Source organism: Pseudopipra pipra, chromosome 16, assembly GCF_036250125.1.
Source record: "Pseudopipra pipra isolate bDixPip1 chromosome 16, bDixPip1.hap1, whole genome shotgun sequence".
Classification (NCBI taxonomy): Eukaryota; Metazoa; Chordata; class Aves; order Passeriformes; family Pipridae; genus Pseudopipra; species Pseudopipra pipra.
In genome coordinates, this window is record NC_087564.1 from 4,353,458 (window position 1) to 4,374,672 (window position 21,215).

Genomic DNA, 21,215 nt, shown 5'->3' on the forward strand with positions numbered 1-21,215 from the left:
GACAAATATTAGATGGTATTGAAAAGTTGAGGACGTAAAAGAGAAACTAAAATCAGGTTAGAAATAGATTTTAGCAAATGGAAAAACTTTTATTTTTGTAGTAATCCGTTAAAGAGTTGAGCTTCAAATACCCTGCAATTAGTGTAATTGGAGGAGTAAACATGTTTGTAAGGTAGACAACGACTAATTTCTAGTGCATGACCATTGTTTTGATACTCATGAGCAGGTGATATTATATGCCAGTAAATTGTACCACGGTGCACAGTCATTTAGCCACAAAATACTGTTTTAAACTCAGAGATAAGTCTCGCAAGCACTTACACTGAAAGGGTTGTGTACTGCTCTTCACAGTAATTGGATAGAGCTGCTTATGAAGCTATTAAATGTTTCAGGAACAGCTACCTGCCTGGTGGGGTCCTGGGTTTGTGCAGAGCTGCTGGGTGGGTGTGTTTGAGCCCAGGTGTTGGGAAGCCTTGGAACAGCGCAGGCTCCCTCGGGGTGGAAGTGCTGCAGTTCCCATCCCGGCTGGCAGGAGCTGTACTTGTGAAACGGCTCACGCCTGCAATAAAAGCACTTTCACACCAGCACAAAATGTTGCTGTTGGCTCCTTCCCATCTCCAGCAAGCATTTCCAGTTTTAGAACTTGCTCTCATTTCTGAGCTGGGCTCCCTCTTTTCTTTTTTACCCCACTGAGTTGAGGGCATTGCACATCCAGCCCTGTTATCTCTCTTCCCCCCTCACAAAAGAAACTTGCAGCCATTTCCCGTGGTGCTTCTCTTTTTGCATGTGCAGCAAAGTCAACTTTGCAAAGAATTTAATGTGTTTTATAGACAAAACATGGTCAACCAAAGGTACCAGCCTGAGAATCACTGATTCTGTTCTGTGCTTTCTAATGGAAAGAGCCAGCTTTTTTATAATTTTATTATTATTGTACATCAAGAGGTGCTTTCCTTCTGTTTTCAACACTATAGTTTTTTTTTTACTTTCTTGTTTTGTTTGTTGCGTTTTTCATGTGTTGTTGTTGTGTCTGGTTTTTTTTTTTTCGTTATTTTTTTTGGTTCTTTCTTTTCCAAATACATACTTTTAGGACAACAAACCTGCTATATCTCAGGCTTCCATGGGTCCACTTTAGCCCAGTGCATCTAATTTGTCTGCCTGGAAATTTTGTTGAAATTTGAGGACTTGAGATATTTGTCTGAGATTTTTCAAAGTTAGGTTTCCTGAATAGACTATTGCATGCCTAAAAATGTAACATATACTCACTGTGTGCCAGATGATACGAACAATGTTCATAATCCTAATGATGCAAGTGTAGCAAGTCTTGTCTTCAGGAAAAATCAGTCATTTTTTATGTCACTTTTCTGACTGAGAAATATGTTGGCCCTCCCTGTCATATATGCCCTGGCCACCCACTATATAAAATTGCTTTTTACTACCATCAGCTGTTTAATCTCTCTATAGACAATCTTTTCAGGTAGCAAGCTGAGTCTAGTCTCAGTACCTCCAGTTATTTTAACCTAAACACTCAGAATGTATTGCCTTGCATTTGAGTAGCTTTCTAATTAATTGGATTATTGATTTGACATATTTCAGATACTGATTACTTAGGCTGCTAAGTTTAGAACCAGCTAGGAACCATCATTTAGGAGCCTGGCACTTTTTATTTAGATTGAACTTACTGCCCTGTGCTTTTAAGCCTTTTGCCTTCAGTGGGAGGAAAAGTGGGCTCTTATTGCTGAATACTTAAGTTTTATATTTTCATCTATCTATCCATTTTCTTCCATGAAGAATGGTACTTTGCCTTTATTGCAAGTAAAAGGATATGTTTAGAGTTTAGAGTTACTCTTTAGTGCTTAAGACATTCATAGGAAGGTTACTGCATGTATAGCATTGTCATTCCATGGGTATCAGATTAATCATTTGAGTTTAGACTAGACCTGAATCTGGTTTGCAATGTATGTATAATGAGCATTATACAAACTCCATTTCCTTCTGGAAACCTGTGTGCCCCATGGTGTGTTTTCTTGATGCTGAGACTAAAAAAAAAGAGGAAGGAGGCTGGCTGGTGGTCAGTTTGTGCATTTGTTGCCCCTCCAACAGACTGCATTTAATGCAAGGGATTGTTCTCGAGCATACTTTTTGGGTGAAGAAATGGGAATTAACTAGCAAATCCATGAGATGCAGTTGAAAGCACTGATCACTTGGGGTTGCTTTGTGACACCTTGTCCTACCGATGAAATGCAGCAACAAGTGTGATGCTTGCTCAGCAGTTTTCAGTAAGAGTAGATATTTCATGCCAAAAGCTATTTACATCTTCTGCAGTTGGGCTCTTAGGTAATTTGAATAGTGCCCAGTGATAAATGCGTTGCTCTGACATTTGCACCTTGACTTTCTTCTGATAAGGCCTGTGAAAATCATACCCTAGTGCATATTTAGGCCAATTTTATCATTGAGAGAAAGAGCTTTGAGTGCTGTGAGGGCTTAAAGAAATTTCTTAACTTTGTTTGCTTCAGTCTTATCCTTGTTCTTATCCTAATTCACTGTCCACTTTTATAGTAAGGATGGGAAACACACAAAGCACCCAAGGCTGCTGTTAATGCTGCAGGAACATAACCCGGGGTTCAGCCTTGCCCTGTTGGTGCTGATGAATTATCCTGTCACAGAGATGTAACCAAGGTTATGAAATCTTGCCGTGGCTGTCCCCTCACACAGATGTCTCAGGGACTGAAGGAGGATGTCTGACACCCCGTGCTGCTGCCTTAGGCCCAGAATGTGTGCATGCCTTGGTGCAGCTCAGGGACTCAGGGTTTGTGTTACCAGCAGCTTGTCAGAGCATGAGGAGATCTGTTGGTGCATAAGAGGGCTGCTCTGGTCTGGTTTGGAATGTAAGGCAACCCTTCTTTGTTTTCTCTAAAATTTCTGACATAATTTTGAGTTGATGATTCCTTATATGAGAGAAGTTGAATTGCATTTCCTACCCCTCTTACAGGGAAGGACAAAACAATTAGCAATGGAGAGCTTACAAGCTTGTGAGCTCAAATGGTAAAAGTATTTCTTTATGTTCAAGAGTTCTTTAGATTTGGGAGTGGGCTATGAGGCTGAGATAGTTCTGAATGTGTTTCTACTGATCTAATCTAGCATGATTATTTCTTTCTTGTTGAATGATCCCCTCCAAGCATCTCATGAAAAGATTTATTTCATCCTCGTGACCGTTTTGTGAGATTTTGCTGAATTACAATTATTGTCTTTTTCACTTTTCTTGAGGAGGAACTAGAGTACAAGTAGTTTAAATAACCTGCCAGAGGCAAATCTGTGACAAAATAGATTGCAGAAGCTGCCTTTCCTGAGCCCAAGTGTCTAGACTGAGAGATAGTCTTTTCCCCATAATAACAGATCGCTATTGCTGAATTTCATTTTGAACTGATGCTTTTGGAGCACTGAGCATTGAATAGATCACAGTCTAAGCTTGATTTGTGTGAATGCTACGTTTCAGGTGCATGAATAAGAAAAAAATGTTGGCGAGATATTCTGCTACTTAGGAAATTTATGTTGTATTTTTTAGAAAAAGGCAAAACTCTGCAGCCTGGTTTAACTTTCAGACACACTGTGCAGACAATGTGAAGTTACCATCTCTTCTTTCATCCACGGCCCTCCTTGGGGTATGTGAGGAGATGATACCACACACAATGACAAGATGTATCTGCTCCTTTGCTTTGGCCTGGTTTTCAGCTCTCTTTCACAGAGGAATGGGGTTGGGGAGTCACAGGTGGGGCATGAAGTGATACGGGGATCATGATTCTGTAGGATCGTGGCAAAGGTCAGGTGGGAAGGGTCTGGAATTCCCCGTAGCAAATATGAAAGTATTTTGCTGTGTTGTTTAGCTTCACAAATACAGGGATTTGGGGCTGTCAAGAGAGGAGACTGGAAACTGGGTTTTCGACTTAGTGGGTTGCTGAGTTTAAAACCTGCACTGTAAAGTCTGAGAAAGCTGCCAGAAGGGTGGCAGGAGATCACAATATGGACAAGAAGCATGACTGGGAGGGAGAGTGGCAGCATCTTGTTGGAGAAGGACACTTCAGCAACTCCTTAATCTATTCCATCTGCAGCAAGGTTATTTATGGTTGGTTTTTTTTTCTTTTTTTTTTTTCCCTGTAATAAATGCAGCAGGCAAGGCCAATGGTAATCTGTATCTAGGGTGATTACCAGTGGGCAGAAACCCCTCAGAGGCTGACACTGAATTCTTGGTTTTTAAACCATTGTCCCTGCTTAAGTGTGCAGAAGATGGTGACTGAGCAGCAGAGACCCTTTCTCCTTTTCTGTGGCATTTTTCCATGTGGTTTTGGCATTGCTCAAGTGCCTGTGGGTAGGAGGATACTGCCTTACCCTGTTCTCCCACACCTGACAGAGAGCAAGGACCTGACAGGTTTGGACAGGGATTGTTTCTCTCTGCTCAGCTTGTGCAGTGGTGTTTGTTAGTCACAAATGTTACAAAAATGTTTGTGAACTTACAATCTGGTCTTGCTCGTAGTAGGTTTTAACACCTCTGATTTCATAGTGAGTTGCTGGGAAAAATACCTGCAACCAATACTGTATTTTATTGTGTAATGTTTGTACAATAAATTTATCAACTGTGGGCTTTTTTTCTCAAGTCTGGCTGTGCAAATGCCTGAATTGCTGTGTTTTGTGTGGATTTTTTGTTAAATACAGAGGATATGTGGGTGGAGAATCTATGGCTTCAGTAAATGCAAGGTCCTTGTACCAGTATTTATCTGTGTTGTTTTGCTCTGATACGCTGTTCAATATTGCAGAAAGCATAACAGCTATATTTGGTGTTCCTAACACATTCTTGTTTTATTTTAGAATAAAATTTGCATGGGAACGTTTCTCCTCACTGGCATGAGACCATATTTAAGGCATTTGGTAGTTTTGTGTCTAGCCATTTTCATGGGTAGTGGGAAAACAGTTTTACTTTGCATTAATGTTTTTGCTAAAAATACGGACTGTAAAGCGAAGTGATTTTAAACCCAGGCAAAAAGAAATTACAAATGTTCCTAAAAAATGATAGCTAAAATACAGTGCTGTATATGAGCTTTCAGTTTGATAAATACTTACTTATGAGGTCATAAATACTTGAGGTACAAAAGGTTAATGTAGTGTGAAAGGCTGTAAAACACAGCGAGCAACCTGCTAGATCATAATGATGCATTAGTACCTTTCAGTATGAATGCTGGTGGTTATAAAAATCTTCATGTTGAATTTATTCTGTAGCACAAGAATGTAAAGCCAGAGTATCTCCACTGTGTACTTTTGCTTATCTTCTCATATTTATTTCTCTTGGTAAAAGAAAAAAAAAAAAAAGAAAAGAGGGGCTCTCATCTGTTCGTAAATGCTCCCTGACTGAAACTGATAAAAACTGCTTTTTGACTAATATAATTTCTCAAAAGCATGTCAGGTGTTGTCTGTGTGCTCAAAGTAAGTAATAAAATCAAGTAATAGTCAGGGAGTTTTGTGCCTGCTCTGTATTAATAAGTTTCCATGAGATAAAGTAAGCAATAATGCATAAAGGAAACAAAAGTGGTATAAATTCTGTAAAGCAGTAATGCAAATTAACTTTGAGGGGAAAGAAATTCAGTGCTAAAATCACAAAGTGAGCATTTACTGAATGGTAAAATTGACTTTATCATAATAAATACAGTATTTCTCAGTCTTAAAAGTCCTCTGCAGTTTATAATTGTCTCCAATGTGCTGATGCAGCTAATATTTCTCATTTAATCTCTACCTCTGTGGAGTGTTAATTTCCATGCTTTGGTGATCATTGCTTTTTACTAAAGCAAATTACTTCCTCTTACTCCTATATCAGAGCTTATGACAGATTAGGATAATTTTACTGTCATTAATCTTTTGAGTCTGTTCCACTCTTTTCAATAAAGTGCCATGTTTTGGTCAGGCTAAATTGAAACACTTAATAAAATCTGAAATCAAATATAAAAAACCCCCTTTTTTTTTTTTCCCAGGCTGTTGATACCTGCTTTCAGCCTTCTCTGCTCTCTGGTTACAGAAGAAGTATTTTACTTTCAGTTAATTCTCTTCATGAAGCACACCAGTACCTGGAAGGGTATTTGGTATTTTTGGAGGGGTTAGACAAGAAAAATGTTGAAGTATTTGGTTTTGACACATCCATCTTTTTTATTATTATTTTAGGTGTTGAATATCTATACATTCCATTCTTTTAGAATGTGTATCTGTTTAGATACAGTTTAAAAATTGATAGTGTTTGGGTTGTGCAAATATATCTTCAGGAGATCTCTGTAGATGATTATTTTTAGTTGAAGACCTTATTTAAATTTGCAAAGAACACTGCAAGCAGTTACTGCACTGACAGAATTAGCACAGAATACCTGTGAGGGACCAGGACTCATACTTGTAAAAGCCCCCATAATTCCTCTGAAATAAATAGATTTCTTAATAAATGCTGAGATTGTTTATTTTATTTTGGGACAATTGGTCAAGCTAGAAATCCAAATCACAGCGCCCTGGTAGGGCAGTATATCAAGTTACAGATACGTGACTCATCTTGTCAAATGCTGCTTCATATTACAAAATACAGGCTTTAGATGATAACACAAAAAAATATTGTATATTACCAACTCAAACTTGTACATTAGATTATGAGCCTTTCTGTATCATACTTCTGGGCAGAAACTTAGTTTGTTTATTTTGTTTGTTTGTGTTCTTTGGCATAATAACCTCAGAGCCTGCATTACCTGAGAGCAGCTTCAACTGCTCAGTCATTCTGATTGACTAGCTGGATATTTCAGTAGTGCCTCTGCCCTTTTTTTATTTCCTTTTGAATTAAATATCCTCCTCATGCTACAGTAATCATGGATATTCTTAATGGAATTGCACGGTAGAACTTAATTAACCTTTTCTTCTTCTTTTTTATTTAAAGGAAATTTGAGCAAAGTCAATGGTGTGGTTCCTAATTTAATGCTTGCACCCCACAATGTCTAATAGTGCCTCTTCACTTGAGCAAGTCAGGTGAGACAGAGCTGCTCATCACAATCCATTGACTTTCAGATGAAATGTTCACCTGACATTCTATTAGAGGAAGAGTCCCCAGTACACGTGTTAATAAATATATATTCTTCATGAATTTAGATAATCTCATAACTGGAGTCATTAAAACGTATTGGATGGTTATGCAAATGACTGGAGGAATTTCAGATGGCACCTGCCATTTGTGAGTCTCATTTCTTGGACTGCTTTTCTTTCGTTCTGTAAATAATAATTAAAACTGCTCGTGATACTTTTTCTCTTGCTGTTGAGTGGTCAGGAGGTGAATTCTTTACTGAGGTGGAAGTGAGAGACAGCAAAGGTTCTAATTTACAATTTTAGTTGTAAACATATTTCCAGAAGTCTGACAAGGAGCATTTTTGACATTATTTCCTTCAGAAGCAGAGGAAGGTGTTACAAATGTAGATGATACTAAATGTAAATGCAATTCAGGCCATATTTCTGTAAGGTATTCTTTTATCTTTTCCTCAATGAAGTCTGTTTAAGTGTTCTCAGTTCATTATATTTCTAAATGAGTTCTACTCCCAATAGCTGTTAATTATTGCTGTAACTTCCTCTCATATTAGTGTCTAAGTTCGACTCACACAAAAAAGATTCTTTGCTCATCCAGAATAAAGTCTGTTTTAATAGATTTAAACCCCCTGTGATTTCCTCACACTCGTGGAGTACAGTATATGTAGTGTAGCCTTGGTTGTCAAACTGATTGACCAAAACCTTTTTCTCCTTAAAAAGCAGAGAATGTTAGAATGAAAATTCCATACCTAGAGAAGAGCAAAAAAGAACCATGAAATGGTTTCTTTTGAGTATATGGTAGATTTCCAAATATTTACGGGAGCAGCATTGAAGCTAAACATAACTGCATGTCCCTAAATCACTAAAAGAAACTAAAAATCTGTTTGGCTGAGCTTTTATATGAGTCAGAGAGACAAGCTTAGGTTCAGAAGCAGTTTCACAAAAATAGCTGAAATATATTTTCTCTTTTTTTTTTTTCCTTTTTCCAGTTTCAGTCCACTGTCCTCCACAGAAGGATGACTGGGGTTGCTGGGGCTTTCTTTTGCAATAGAGGTTTGAAATACAGTGAAAAAACAGGAAATAATTCCTTAAGTTTGATGAAAGACTGGCTTTGGGCTGTCACACACTGGCATTGTTCTCACAGAAGTTAGTGACTGATAACTGTGATGGACATCTGGCCAAAGTATTCTGTTGTCAGTTTTCCTTAAGTTATGTTTCTTTTTCCTTTCAATTGGTCAGAAATATAATAGCAGAGAGTAGTTGTAGTTCAAGGAATTAGGTGAGCATTGCAGCTTTCAGTCATTAATTTGGGAAACAAAGTGTGTACAGAGAGGCTTTGATTGTGTTGTGCAGGTTCAGGATAAGTGGTGGAAAGGATGCTGGAATGCAGAAAGGAATAACAATCCTAAAAACTAACAATGATGACTGCCAAAAAACTAACATTTCTTTATTTACGTGGTTATACTATTATACTCAGTGTATCTGTCAAGAGAATGTGCAAGAGGAATGTGGGAATCTCAGATATCCCAGTGAGTTCCAAAGGGAAAACAGCATAACTAACTAAGTAAATCAATTCACAGTGAGGGAAAGGATGGTGCTAGAGTGCCTTCCTGTGCCATATTAATCCCTCCTCTCTGAAGAGTGTCCTGTTGATTTGGGTTGTGGCCATCAGATGATGTAGAACCGTGATGGGAAGGGGTGACGCACGGTTGTCATTTGCTGGCAGTGTGTTCCAGAATGTTTGTTCTGCTGCAATTCCAAGCAAAGGTGTGGAAGTTTCCATTTCCCTGTGTCTGAGAGCTTTTCTCTTTTGCACTAAGTCATAGAAAGCAAGGATCTCTGCGTGTATGGGATGTTTTGTGAACCACAGAGAGAATCCGGGCACACTTGGTACATCTTTAATAATCCTCCAAGATGACTGTGGAGGTTTCCAAGCTGTTTAGATTTTGACCACTTTTTAGTGTTGTGAGGATTTTCATAAATAATTAAGCATGACAGAAGATAAGAAAAAAAGGGATGCCCTGATTTGATTATTTTTGCAAATAAAATTGGATTTTATTGGGGATTGGAACGAGATGAGCATTACAGACCCTTAACCTAAACTGTCCTGTGATTCTGTGAAATCACATTCCCACTCTGGCTAATGGACAGAACTTTGTTTTTGAGGGGGAGCTTTGCTGACCAGTGGCCTTTCCAGAGAGTTTCTTGCATATTTTGAAGTAACTGGTGTCAGATATTGGATCATTTGCATGCTTACATTTGTGAAGCCTTGTATTTGAAACAATACTTTTTCAAAAGGAATAGTGCATGCAGAGAATGCAAGATTGGGCCAGTAATTGCAATGAACAACAGAGAGCTGTTGCTGATGTTTTTAGAATTTTTTGTTACATGGACTTTTTCATGTAAGTAAAAACTTAACTGATTTTTTTCTCACTTGTCTAGACTAAAGTTCTGTTTGAAAAGTGACTCTAAAGCATTGATGATATCAACTGCAAGTATTTTGTTCAGTTAGTAAACTAGTTTTTTCACAGGTGATGTGACTTAGAGACCCTAATTATTGTATTTTTCTTCATATGTACCTGCAGCAGATTTGTGAACCACGTCAGGTAAATTTGAGCAGCATTGTCAGCTCTGTGAGGCTGGACAGGTGCAAATGAAGAATAATCAGAAATAATCATTGAACCTGGAGGGAATCAATTTGGTCTGCAGAAAATTTATTGCTGATGACAGTGTTCAAAATAAAACAATCCACTTATTGCAGTACTGTTAAATTAAAAGCATATTGAGTAGCATGAGCACCTATGAGTCAGAAAAGGAGACCCAGTCTGTTATGTAAGAATAAAATGCATTTATATACGTAATCCTGCTGAACTGCCTGATCTGCTGATTGATGTTCTGTTCCAACCTCACTCCTGCCCTGTCGCTGTGTCCCTGCTGCACAAGGCTGGTTATTGTCACTTGACCTGACTTTGATATGCAGGCAAATCAAGCAGGATCAACTAGAATGGGTTGTTCAGGACTGTGTCCAGTTGGGTGTTGAACAGCTCCAGGGATGGAGCTCCACAGGCTCTCTGGGAAATCTGTTCTAAAGTCAGATCACTCACAGGAAAAGTTTTTCCCAGCCTCAAAATGGAATGTTCTATACTGCAGCTTTTGCTCACTGCCTTTTGTTCTGTCCCTGGGCACCACTGACCAGAGTCTTGCTCCTTCATCTTTAGCCCCTCCCATCAGGAATTCATGCCTTCTCTTTTCCAGGCTGAACAGCCCCAGCTCTCTCATTCTCCCCTTGTTTGCCAGATGCTCTCATTCCTTGCATATGGCTGAATGTCATTCCATTTATCTTCCAGGACTCCCATATCTTTCCCTGCAGAACTGCTCTTCAGCCAGTCACTCTCCCATGCCAGGGACTGTTCTTCTCCAAGTGCAGGGCTTTGCACTTCCCTTTGCTGAACTTCATGAGGTTCCTCTTGCTGTTTCTCCAGCCTGTCAGGGTCCCTCTGAGTGGCAGCACAACCCTTTGGGGTATCAGTCACTCCACCCAGCTCTCCTTCATCTGTAAACAGCATTACTGAGAATTCAAGAGGAGATGAAACTGTGTAATAGTGGCTGAGGGAGCATGGCTGTAACATCCTGGAGATTCCTGAAGGGACCTACAGACAGCAAAACTGCTGGAGACTATTAATGCTAATGGCTTCATGTGCAGATGTTAGATGAAAATAGATATATCTTGGCTGAGAAATTTCTGGTTGCTGTGCTTGAGGATGAGCAAGGGAAGAGTTCTGTTGGCAAGCTCATTGTGTGGAAGAGGGAAAGATGGAAAATAGCTTTAAACTCACAGTGCCAACTCTCCTGATTCGAGGGTTGCTAATAGAGAATGTTTTCTATGCCTTCTTTCCTGAGAACTTTTCCAGGAAGAGGAAGTTGATTTAAGGGGGCTCTGAGTCCTGTTTCCATTTCTTCAACAGATGTTTCCTTAAACTTGAGCATTAGTAATCAAAGCAATTCTGCAGTGGGAGCTGCATTGTGAAGCTCTGTAACAAGCAGCATTCAGATGATCAAGCAGAATTCCCCATAACATCAGCATTCACAGCTAGATTTAAAATGGTGATTTATACCCTTTACAAATTCTTTGAACCATCCACTACTCCTTAGATTATTTGTTTCTTTTTTTAAGTGTGAGAAGGGAAGGACAACTGATGATTTCTAAAACTTTAAATTAGTCTTTCACGTTAATGAAGGAAAGGTGTTGGGTGAGCTTGAAGAGAAGGGTGAAAAAAAAATGATTTGCATGAAGCACAATGCTCTGTGACATTGAATTCTCTGTCCTTGGTTGGGCTTGCAGGGAACTTTGAGCCCATTCCACTGACAATGTCACTTATCATGTGTTCTGTAGAAGGAGCAGCACTGGAGAACAGCAGGTTAGAGACCTGCTTTTCTATTCAAAATGTCACATCTCCTTTGAAATGCTGCTTGCATTTGATTGCAACATGCCAATAGACAAGAGTATCAAACATAATCAATAAGAAAAATAAACCAGCTATTTTTTCATGGAATGATGCTAAACTAAGTTTGAGGAATTATAATCCTGTGAGGAGCTGAACTGCTGCTTGTTAAGTCTGGTTGTGCCTCAGTATAAAAAGAGCAATGTGATTTAGGAAGTGTCTTTTTGTGACACAGAGAACCCTCAAATTCTTCCATGTTTCAGAGGGTTCAAGAATTGACTCCTTAGGCAAAGATATGCAAGTGAGCAAATGGAAAGTGCCAGCAGGGATCCAGCAATAGGTGAGGGGTCAAACAGTGAAAAACCTTTTATCACGCTGTCACATTTTCTTTCTTTTCCTGAGCTCGAGCTGCAGCAATCAGCCATTCTCTCTCAGCATGAAACTCTGCTCTCACAAGTTCACTCAGCAGTTGGTTGTGTCAACACAAGTCTTACAAAAAGGGACTTTACATGCATGACATAAATCTAGTTCAGGGGGGAATTCCAGAAACTAGTGTGCATTGATTCCAGCTGAGGGAAAACGACTCTTTGCAGCCAAACCTGCAAATATTCCATGTAAAGACATTTCTTCTTTTTTTTTTTCTTTTTTTTAAATAGTTTCCTTTGAAGCTGTGCAGCACAGCATTTCATTAGGGAGTTTTCATTTAGACAAATATTGTTAAATACCACAGCATTGTACAAGGCAGTTGCAGATGTTGAAAGTTATTTTGTACAGATAGAGCTTGTTGCCAGCACAAAAGTTTAATCAGCTTTATTGCAGCTTTGTAGCCTTTTATAATGTTGACTTATGAGGGATAACACTTGAAAGAATTTTTAAGCTAATTAGAACATTTAAGAAAAAGATCTCGTTCTATTTTATGGCAGTGATGCTTGTGCATGAATGAATGACCACAGTAAAAAGTACAGTTGCCTTGCTGTGCATTGAGTTATGTTCTTGTGTGAATAATTTCTTCATAAATTAAGTTAATAACTGAGTTGGATAGGAGAACTTAGGGAGAGACAGTGGATTTCCAGAAACCAAGCATGCCAAGTTCTGCATCAGTCAGAAAATCTTGTTCTCAAGAGCATTGTGTCCTGATTTATTACTAGTGTATAATTGCCTTTCAAAGTGTAGCTTAAAAGCAAGTGTTTTAAGAACTGTCATAACCATTAGGTATATTTACCTGTAAGCTTTTAAAAAAAAATTCAACATTTTTTCATCTGTTTTACTCCCTTCTCTTAAACTTTGTTACCTAATGGTACATGTTTTTAGATGGCAGATCTGTATTTTTGGACATTTAGAACATATTATGACCATTTCCCATTGATACTTTTGGAGGAGGCACCAAAGGCAGGACTTTGTGTCAGGTGTGTTGTTAAGGCTTTAGATGATTATGAGCATTACATGTCCATTTAGACACACAGGGGGAAACAAACTCCATCCTGACAGAAATAACAGAGTTGAATTTGCAATGTAAATGTGCTGAGTAATTTGTGGGGGAAAAAAATATCATGAACATGACATTTTTTAGTGCTGAGGATGCTTCTTGTGATACTCTGATGGATTTATCAAACAAACTTGTGCAATGTGAAGCTACAGCTCCCATTCAAATGATAAAAAAACCCTTTAATCAACTCTAATCGAGATTTCTATATTTATTGTCATGGTATTTTTTTATATGTTTTCATTTGTTGTCTGTCTGAATTTTACATTAAGCTTTCAGGCATTGAAACAAAGTTATTTTTGAACACTTTATTCCTGCTATTGAAGTCTTTTTAAGGAGCAGCATGAGAAATAACAGACTTCTGACTAAGAGATGAAAGAGTAATAACAAAATCAACTGAATATTTCTTTGTGTCTGTGCATCATTACTTATGATTTTTGATTTGGATTAAATTAAAGCATTTGTCCAGTAAAATATTTCCCAACGTGTCTGCTAATTCACGGGGTTTTCTTAAGGATAAATTCAATTAATTTATTTTAAAATTATCCTGTGAAAATATCACAATAATTCAGTTTTATTATATGTAGCATGAACATCTAAAAATGTGTGTAATGTGTATGCATTCCCTTCTTGGCTAATGGAACCAGAATGCAGCTGATTAGAGAAAGGTTTTGTTAATTACTGTTGCTGTGATATTCATGGATGGGATCAGTACACGGCCAGAAATATTTATTGAATCAATGCAAACAATAAATAATGCATTGAGGCAACCCATTATAATTCCTTCTCCCATTTCAAGTCACTGATATGCTGATGTCAGTTGGATGTCCTTAAATGAACTTGGCAACTGCTTAGTTACAGCAAACTCTTATTAAAGCCTATTAGGAATATTCTTGTTAAAATCATATCTGCTCCTGATACCAGCAAATTTTGTCCAACTTTTGAGACATGTTCAAAACATTTATGGGTTTTGGTGATTTCCCTCCAGACATGATTGATATGCTATTCCCTGAGATTCTGCTGACTATTTTAGAAGAAAAATGCTGAGCCAGCAATGGCAACGTAAAGGACTACATAAGGGCTATATTCCATATTGTTAAGGAAGATAGATTGGGGAAATAATTAATGCAGCCAAGTTATTAATAACTCTTTGGTTGTCCTGCAGTACCAGAAGCTTAAGAAACCTATCTTATTGCTCCTATCTGTCCTCATAACTAATGATCTCTTGTTTAGGCTTCTAAGCTATCACAATAATAGCAGTGCTTCCTTATAGCCTGTGGTACCAGCACCCAGAATTCATCCATCTAGAAAAGAGAGAAGGAATCACTGCTGCTGGAAAGGCTTCAACACCCAGGATGCCGAAGCCCCAAAGCATGTTCAGTAGTGGAACGTTAGAAACTGCTGAAGCAAAGCACAAAATTATTCAGGTTCTCTTTCATTTGTCAGTAAATTGGATTAAGAGGTTCTGCAGGGGTATATCTGTGTGTGGCAGAGTACCTAAAACAAATGCCCCACTCGGAGTCAGCCACCTTGCATTGTCTTCCTGGTAGTAAATTGTGTTCATGTGACTGATCAGGGACCTCTCCCATAAAATATTCCAGCAGGGAGGTGGTTGTCTCTGTTCCCTCACAGAAGGTGTGCCTGCCTCTGGAGCTTGCAGGCCAAGTGTGCCTGTCCCACATTTCACCTCAACTTTGAAAGATGTATTTGATCAATAAGAATAATAGGCACAATTAAACATCTAACACACTTCTGCCAGTAGTGAAATGGAAGGGAGAGCAGCTCTTAGTCACTAATAGACTGGCCAGTGGCCAGTGTGAGAGCTCAGAGCTTTAGAGATGGGACAATGTGGCCTCGTGGAACAGGGACTTGGCTGCTCTGTGTGGTTCTTTTCAGAGCTGTCATAGGCTGGATGGTCACACAGTAATTGCCTTGGTTAGTGTTCATTTGGTGCTTTGTATAGCAAAATGTTTTTGTAAAGGACATGAAACCAGGATCATTATACCTTTTGTGATATGGGGAGTTAATGGTAATGGTGAAATTACTTTATCAAGTGGATATAACATCAGGGTGAAGTTCTGACCCAGCTGAAATAAAAGGGAATTATACCATTAAAAACATGGGGGTGAGGATTTGCCCTGCAGGGTTTAAGTCTCAGTGTCTCTGAACCCAAGCGTTTCTGGAGTGCAAAATACTCAGTTACAAGGAGAATTTAGCGACATAATCATAGAATGATTAGGGTTGGAGGGGACCTTAAGGATCATCTAGTTCCAGATTATCAAATGCAATCATGACTGTTGTACCACATCTCTTTATTTCTTTCTGCAAAGTGGTGAGTCCCACGTCTGTGGGTGCTTTACACGAGGTCAGAACAAGAAACAATTCACATTCTCTTCAGGAAAGGATTCTGAAGGGGATAAATGGATGTGGCATGAGCTGCATGTCATGCAGCATGAGGCACTTGGAATATTGTTATCTTTAGAACTAATTTCAAAAATTAATCTCACCTTTTAATATCCTGAAAGCGATTGAGACTTCACCATTGATCTTGCACCTGAGAAAAGGATAACAGAGGTGCAGAAAAGTCACTGATGCTTCCCATAATGTTTATCACAGTGGTGAAGTAGCACAGTGATAGAATTTTTCCCTGTGTACACCTCTGTGTAAACATTGAAGCACAAACAGATGTATCTGCGTAGATAACTCCTTTTCCTCTCTGTTGTTATGCTGCTGGGAAGCACATTGCAGGGTTGGGACTTTTCAGAATATAAATTTATCAAGACCAGTATGATTAATTAATCAGTTGATCTACTTAAGAAAACAGGAGAGCTACAAGACCATCGTTTTGTCAGGACTCTGTTAGTATTAGAGCTGGGAAACAGTATTTTCACAAGGTCCCAAACTCAGTTTTAATTTATTCTCTTTGCTCACTTTTTAATGGAAAGGTAACTTTCCAGAATCTAGATCCTTTTTAAATGGAAAATGTGCAATATTATCTAAGGCAAGTATGAAGTTGATTTACTATGCATGATTTTTTCAGTTTGTACACATTCAGTATGGTTATATTTTTGCTCAGGATGTATATATATATATTTTTTTTTCTCTGCTGAACTTTTCTCGATTGCTTTTTTTATCGGGTTTACAAATCAAATCAAACAGGTATATTGCAGAGCTCTGATATTATTTTCTCTGCTTATAGCACAATGTATTGAATTATGCTTGCTCATGTACTGCTGCTGCTATTCTCTCCAGATTGAGAGAGAATGACTGTGGGGGCTGTAAATTCACTTGGCTTCCAGCACCACTGGTTAAATCAAGAGCCCTATTCAGGCTAGAGAAGAGACAGAGCAAGTGTTCATTACACAAATCAATTTGGTCAAAAGTACAGCACAGTGGGTACTCAACCATTGCTCACATAATATTGTCAACTTAATCAAATAATGCCTAGAAGACATTCACAAGCTCTTTCCCTCTGAGAAATAACTTGATTGGTGCAGCAGGAAAAAACAGGTGCTGTTTTGAGCATTTTTTTTTTAAATTTAATGAGTGCTTTCTTTTTCTTTCTAAATATAAAATCTCAAAGAGCTTTACCCTGTGTTATATAGAGTATAAGGCACTCAGCACATAAGTTTGCCATTAAGCATGTTTAAGAAAACAATCTCTTGCTTTTTTTCCCCTCTTTCTTTTCTCCCTGTAAATATTTGCCAGGTTGTTCCTGCTAGAATTAGGCTGTTCTTCCTTTAGAGTTGGTGTGGGTTTAAAAGATGTGCAACCAATTATTATTTGATTACAGATTCTAGAAGAATGAGCAGGGCTTGGTAAAGCTTTTTCATATTCTTCTAACGCAACATATTTTCAGTTTGTCCAGGAAGAGATAAAAGGTTTAGTTCCATTTTAGTCATCCCTGCTGTTTATGTTCCATTCACTCTTTCAAAGCTGAGACTGAGGACAGCGTTGTTTTTGTCGAGGTGTGCAAACAGCTCTTCTGTGACAGCATTTTATTACCTTGAAAAGGGGGTTGGAGGGTGAAAGATTTTTTTCTGCACCACCACTGTTTTGTAGAAAATGAAGGAGATTTGTCAGTGAAAAAGAACGGAGGGAAAGTGTAACACTTACAATTCCAGTGTAAGAAACATTGCAGGGCTGACTGTCTTCAGTGATGGATGGAAAGGGCTACAGAAAATATGTATTAGCTGGGAAGGAGAAGGTTTTTTTCTGCCCAAATGTTGTACACAAAGCCCCCTCTGATTCCAGGTTCACTGATGGTTGTTTTATTGCATGAGGTACCTTTGCCACAAGTGCTAGAGATGGGAGGTGAGACTCCTGTGTCCAGTCAGGAGTAACCTGGGAAAAGGGTTTGCACAGGGATTTTGCTGGATGAAGGTTTTAGAATGTATTTTTGAGTAAAACACACTGAAAATTTGGATTATTAGGGCTTTAAAAAAGGTGTATATGTGTGTGGGGGGAGATATTTTCTCCGAATAGAAATTTTCAAATTTATTGTATCCAGGCCAAACATCTTGTTCAGTAGTTTTCTTGACCTTTATAATGTTTTTAAATTCCCAGATAAAAGCTAGAAAGTGAAACCAGAAAAATTACTTCAAGAATTTTACTTCATTGTGAGGTCTTTAAGAACTTGAGTGAAGTCCTTTAAATAATAAGAGTTTTCTGTTTCTAGAACTCAGATAAGGAAACAAACAAACACAAAGTATTTTTGTAAAGATAAAGAATTTCTTTAGAAAACAATAGATATTAACTCCCCTGATGATGGATCTGGTTTAAAAATTTACCATATATTTATACTGAAAGTATCTTTATGAAAAAAAGATCATTTTCTGTGAGATACCCTCTTTCATATGGGTTTGTTTACCTGTAAGAAAGGTTTCAATTATCATTCTTACACGTAAGAAATAAAGGGAGATCATCTTAATTTATTTCCCTGTAAGTGAGAATTTGGTCTTCTATTTCTTCATTCTGTATTTATAACTTTCATTATAAGTTTTAAGACTGTCATATGTTAAGATTCTTTAATATTTTATAGTTGCAAATACATGGTGGAACAGGCACCAGAAAGCAGTCTGACTGCATGCAAGACTGAAGGGATGTAGCAAGGATAATACCATATACTAATTTCAATTAATTTTTAAAGAAATATTGAACACCAGTCTTCTTCAGTGAAAATATTCTCTTGAAATGTATTATGTATGTGTAAGGTAAATTGCATTCAAGTTCTGTGAGTGTACAGAGCTCAGAAACTGTGATTTTTCCAAAGCCAGCTAGTCCTCTGTGTTTTACCTCCTCAGTGTTTTACCTCTTTGGTAGTATTACCTGGAAATTTTTGTGTTATCTTCATATTCCAATTTCAATTTGCACTTATCCTGCTATGTATTTCCTAGTCTCATCCATAGATTTCTGGGTGATAACATGCTTTGTGAAGAGACTATTACATTCCCGAGCCTTTTAATATGTTTTGAATGGTTTAGTTCTGTTAATTCTGCCACAGGCATCTTGAAGGTCATGTACATGTATAAAATGTGGATGACAGTGACTTTCTGAAGTCTCTGTTTTTCAGTCCTCCCTGCCCAAACTCTGAGATATTATTTGCTGAAAGTGTAAATTCGAGGCTTCCTAGAATAAAAATGGTAAAATAAAAATGGTTAAAAAGAAAAGTCACAGAAAATAACAGTACCTGGATTTACCCACTTTACCCATAATTTGTGGCTCCTTCATTTTAACATCATCTTCAGAAACCTCACTGGATTTTGCTGACAGTGTATCTGTTCAGCTGCTTGGTAGGGAAGTTGCTCCCAGTGTTTTGGTATGTTAATAGTGCCTGGTTCAGCCCTCCCACTCATTTCTCATTATTTATATTAACACAAAGAACAGAAATTGCTTTTCCCAATTTGCATTTATACAGGACACTGATTATGTAATTTCTTCCTGGGGCACCCTTTGCTCCTGAAGCTAAAACAGCACCTTCAGAATTCTTTAATTCTCTTCTGATTAATCTAATTGACCTTAAATTCTTTCAGAGTGTTCTATTTCAAGAGTTTCCAGTCTCTCATTCTCTCCCCCCTTTCTTGCTCTTGTATACCAAATTTTCTTCATGTTTCTCTCCTTTAAAGGCCTGGAGATAGAAAGTAATCTCTGTGGTGTCTGTGGATGGAACAGTTGCCTCAAAATATAAATTTTGAAACTTTGAGTTGATTTTAGATAACAGCGGATCAGCATAGGATATTTTCATCTCTTAACAGCTGTGTACTGTGTTTAGTATTTAAATCGCTAAAAATTGTCAAGATAAATGATTTCAGTTTGTGGGTCCTTCCCTGTGAGTTCAGGGAGTAGCAGATGAAGAGGTGTGGTGGCACTGGCTCAGTTTTAGGTTTACACTTGATCCCAGTTATTTGGATCACTTGAAAATCCTTCTTCAGTGCACACAAAAGTTGGTATTTGTGTGTGAGTCTCATCACATCCCATGAAATGTAGATGCTGCTGATGGACTGATGCTGCTGCAGAAATAAGGCCCTTTATTTGTGAAGTGTTTTTCTCACAGAATTATAAGCAATACAAATGTTTGTACTTTTAATTTGAGAACATTTCCATTTCCTGGGTAAGATGTTGTTCAATTTAACTTGCTAGCATTCATTTTGTGTGTAGTTATTGCTGCTGTAAATGATGTATTCTGTTTGAGTTATTTTGCTTCCTCTTCAACAGGTTTGTTGGTACTAAAACTGTGTGGTAAGGTTTATTTTATTTAACCATTTTTATGTTGCTTCAACTGTTGTCTCTTAAAAGAAATTTCATACTAGCAGGAAATGGGCAATTTCTTCTTTTTATCTTCTTTTTTTTTTAATGAAAAAAGTCAGAAAGGCAAACTGAACTGTAACATTAAACACGAGACAAATGAGTATTTGGAAAAAGAATGAGGTCAGAAGGAAGAGGAAGGACAGAGAAAATAGAGTAGCAGTTGTAAGATCATCCTGATAGTTTCATTCAACTATTTTCTTTTTCCTTCTATTCTTCCAAATCTCCTCTGCCAATGCAAATGGTATGTTGTTTTTACATACCTATACAAAATCCTTTTCCACTGAATGTGTGCTGTACATGCAGTAATTCATTAGGCACAGTAGGATATAATTGAGGAACACAGAGAAGAATTTCTGTAATATACTGATAGACCAGCATGGCTGGTTTTACTTTTTGGATGAAGGACATTATGTTTTTCCCTAATCTCTCTGGAAATTTATAAATTTTTTTTGTAAATTGTAATACACAGCAATGTCCTTCAGTTATTAAATGGAAGCATTTTAAAACCAGGGAACAGTGTCCCTGTTAGAAGCACCATGACATAATCTCATTTTAGTGAGAAAGAAAATCTGTACGACTTTGTTTCTGGGTCTGACTTTTCTGTCAGGCAACCTTCACCACTGATTAAACTTCTGTTCCCTCTCAAAACTCAAGGCCTTTTCCATAATGCTCACCATTTATCCAGGCAAAATGACCCTCTAGTGCCCATCAGCACTGCTTATGAAATGGCAACTAGATGTGATGTGTTACCTGCCTCCTGTGTAGAAGTCCCAGTGGCCTCTGAATGAAAGTACTAATCTGATTTGAAAGTGTCTGGCTTGTTCTTTCTGCTAGTAAATCTCCATTTGGACATGGAGATTCAGTTTCTTCCACTGGCAAACAGGGATGAGGTTAAAGGGGTTCAACAGTCTTACAATATAGGGAGATATATTTGTTAATTATTTAAAAATAGCTCAGAAAATCTACAAATAATAATCTGCTTGTTATTCTCCAGTTTATTCCAAATACATATTTATCACATGTGCTGTTGAGACAGACACAGAAATGGATTTGATTCTCATGTATTTAAACTTCTGGTATTCTTCAGTACCTTTGAGTAGATTTAACTGCTTTTCAGTATTTTTTTTTTTTTTTTTTTTTTTTGGAGAATTTAAGCCCACACCTTACATTAAAAATGACAGAAATACTTACAGTGTGCTTTATTTTGCTTTACCTTTTTAGCAGACAGATGATGCAGCACAGACCGATGGCCAGCAACAGACACAATCTTCTGAAAACACAGAAAACAAATCACAGCCAAAACGGCTTCACGTCTCAAATATACCATTCAGATTCCGGGATCCAGATCTTAGACAAATGTTTGGTGTAAGTGCTCAGCATTTATTTGTTCTTTTTTT

The 21,215-nt window shown here is 37.8% G+C and overlaps 1 protein-coding gene across 45 annotated transcripts in view; it reads left to right on the plus strand.

The window, feature by feature from the left end:
* RBFOX1 (RNA binding fox-1 homolog 1) overlaps positions 1 to 21,215 on the plus strand; it is a 1,150,020-nt gene that overhangs the window by 1,033,442 nt on the left and 95,363 nt on the right. For all 45 annotated transcript variants that reach the window (XM_064672743.1, XM_064672746.1, XM_064672735.1 and 42 more), the window contains one exon: positions 21,040 to 21,183. In XM_064672743.1, coding sequence (XP_064528813.1) covers positions 21,040 to 21,183 — 144 coding nt within the window. The remainder of the gene's footprint in view (positions 1 to 21,039; positions 21,184 to 21,215) is intronic.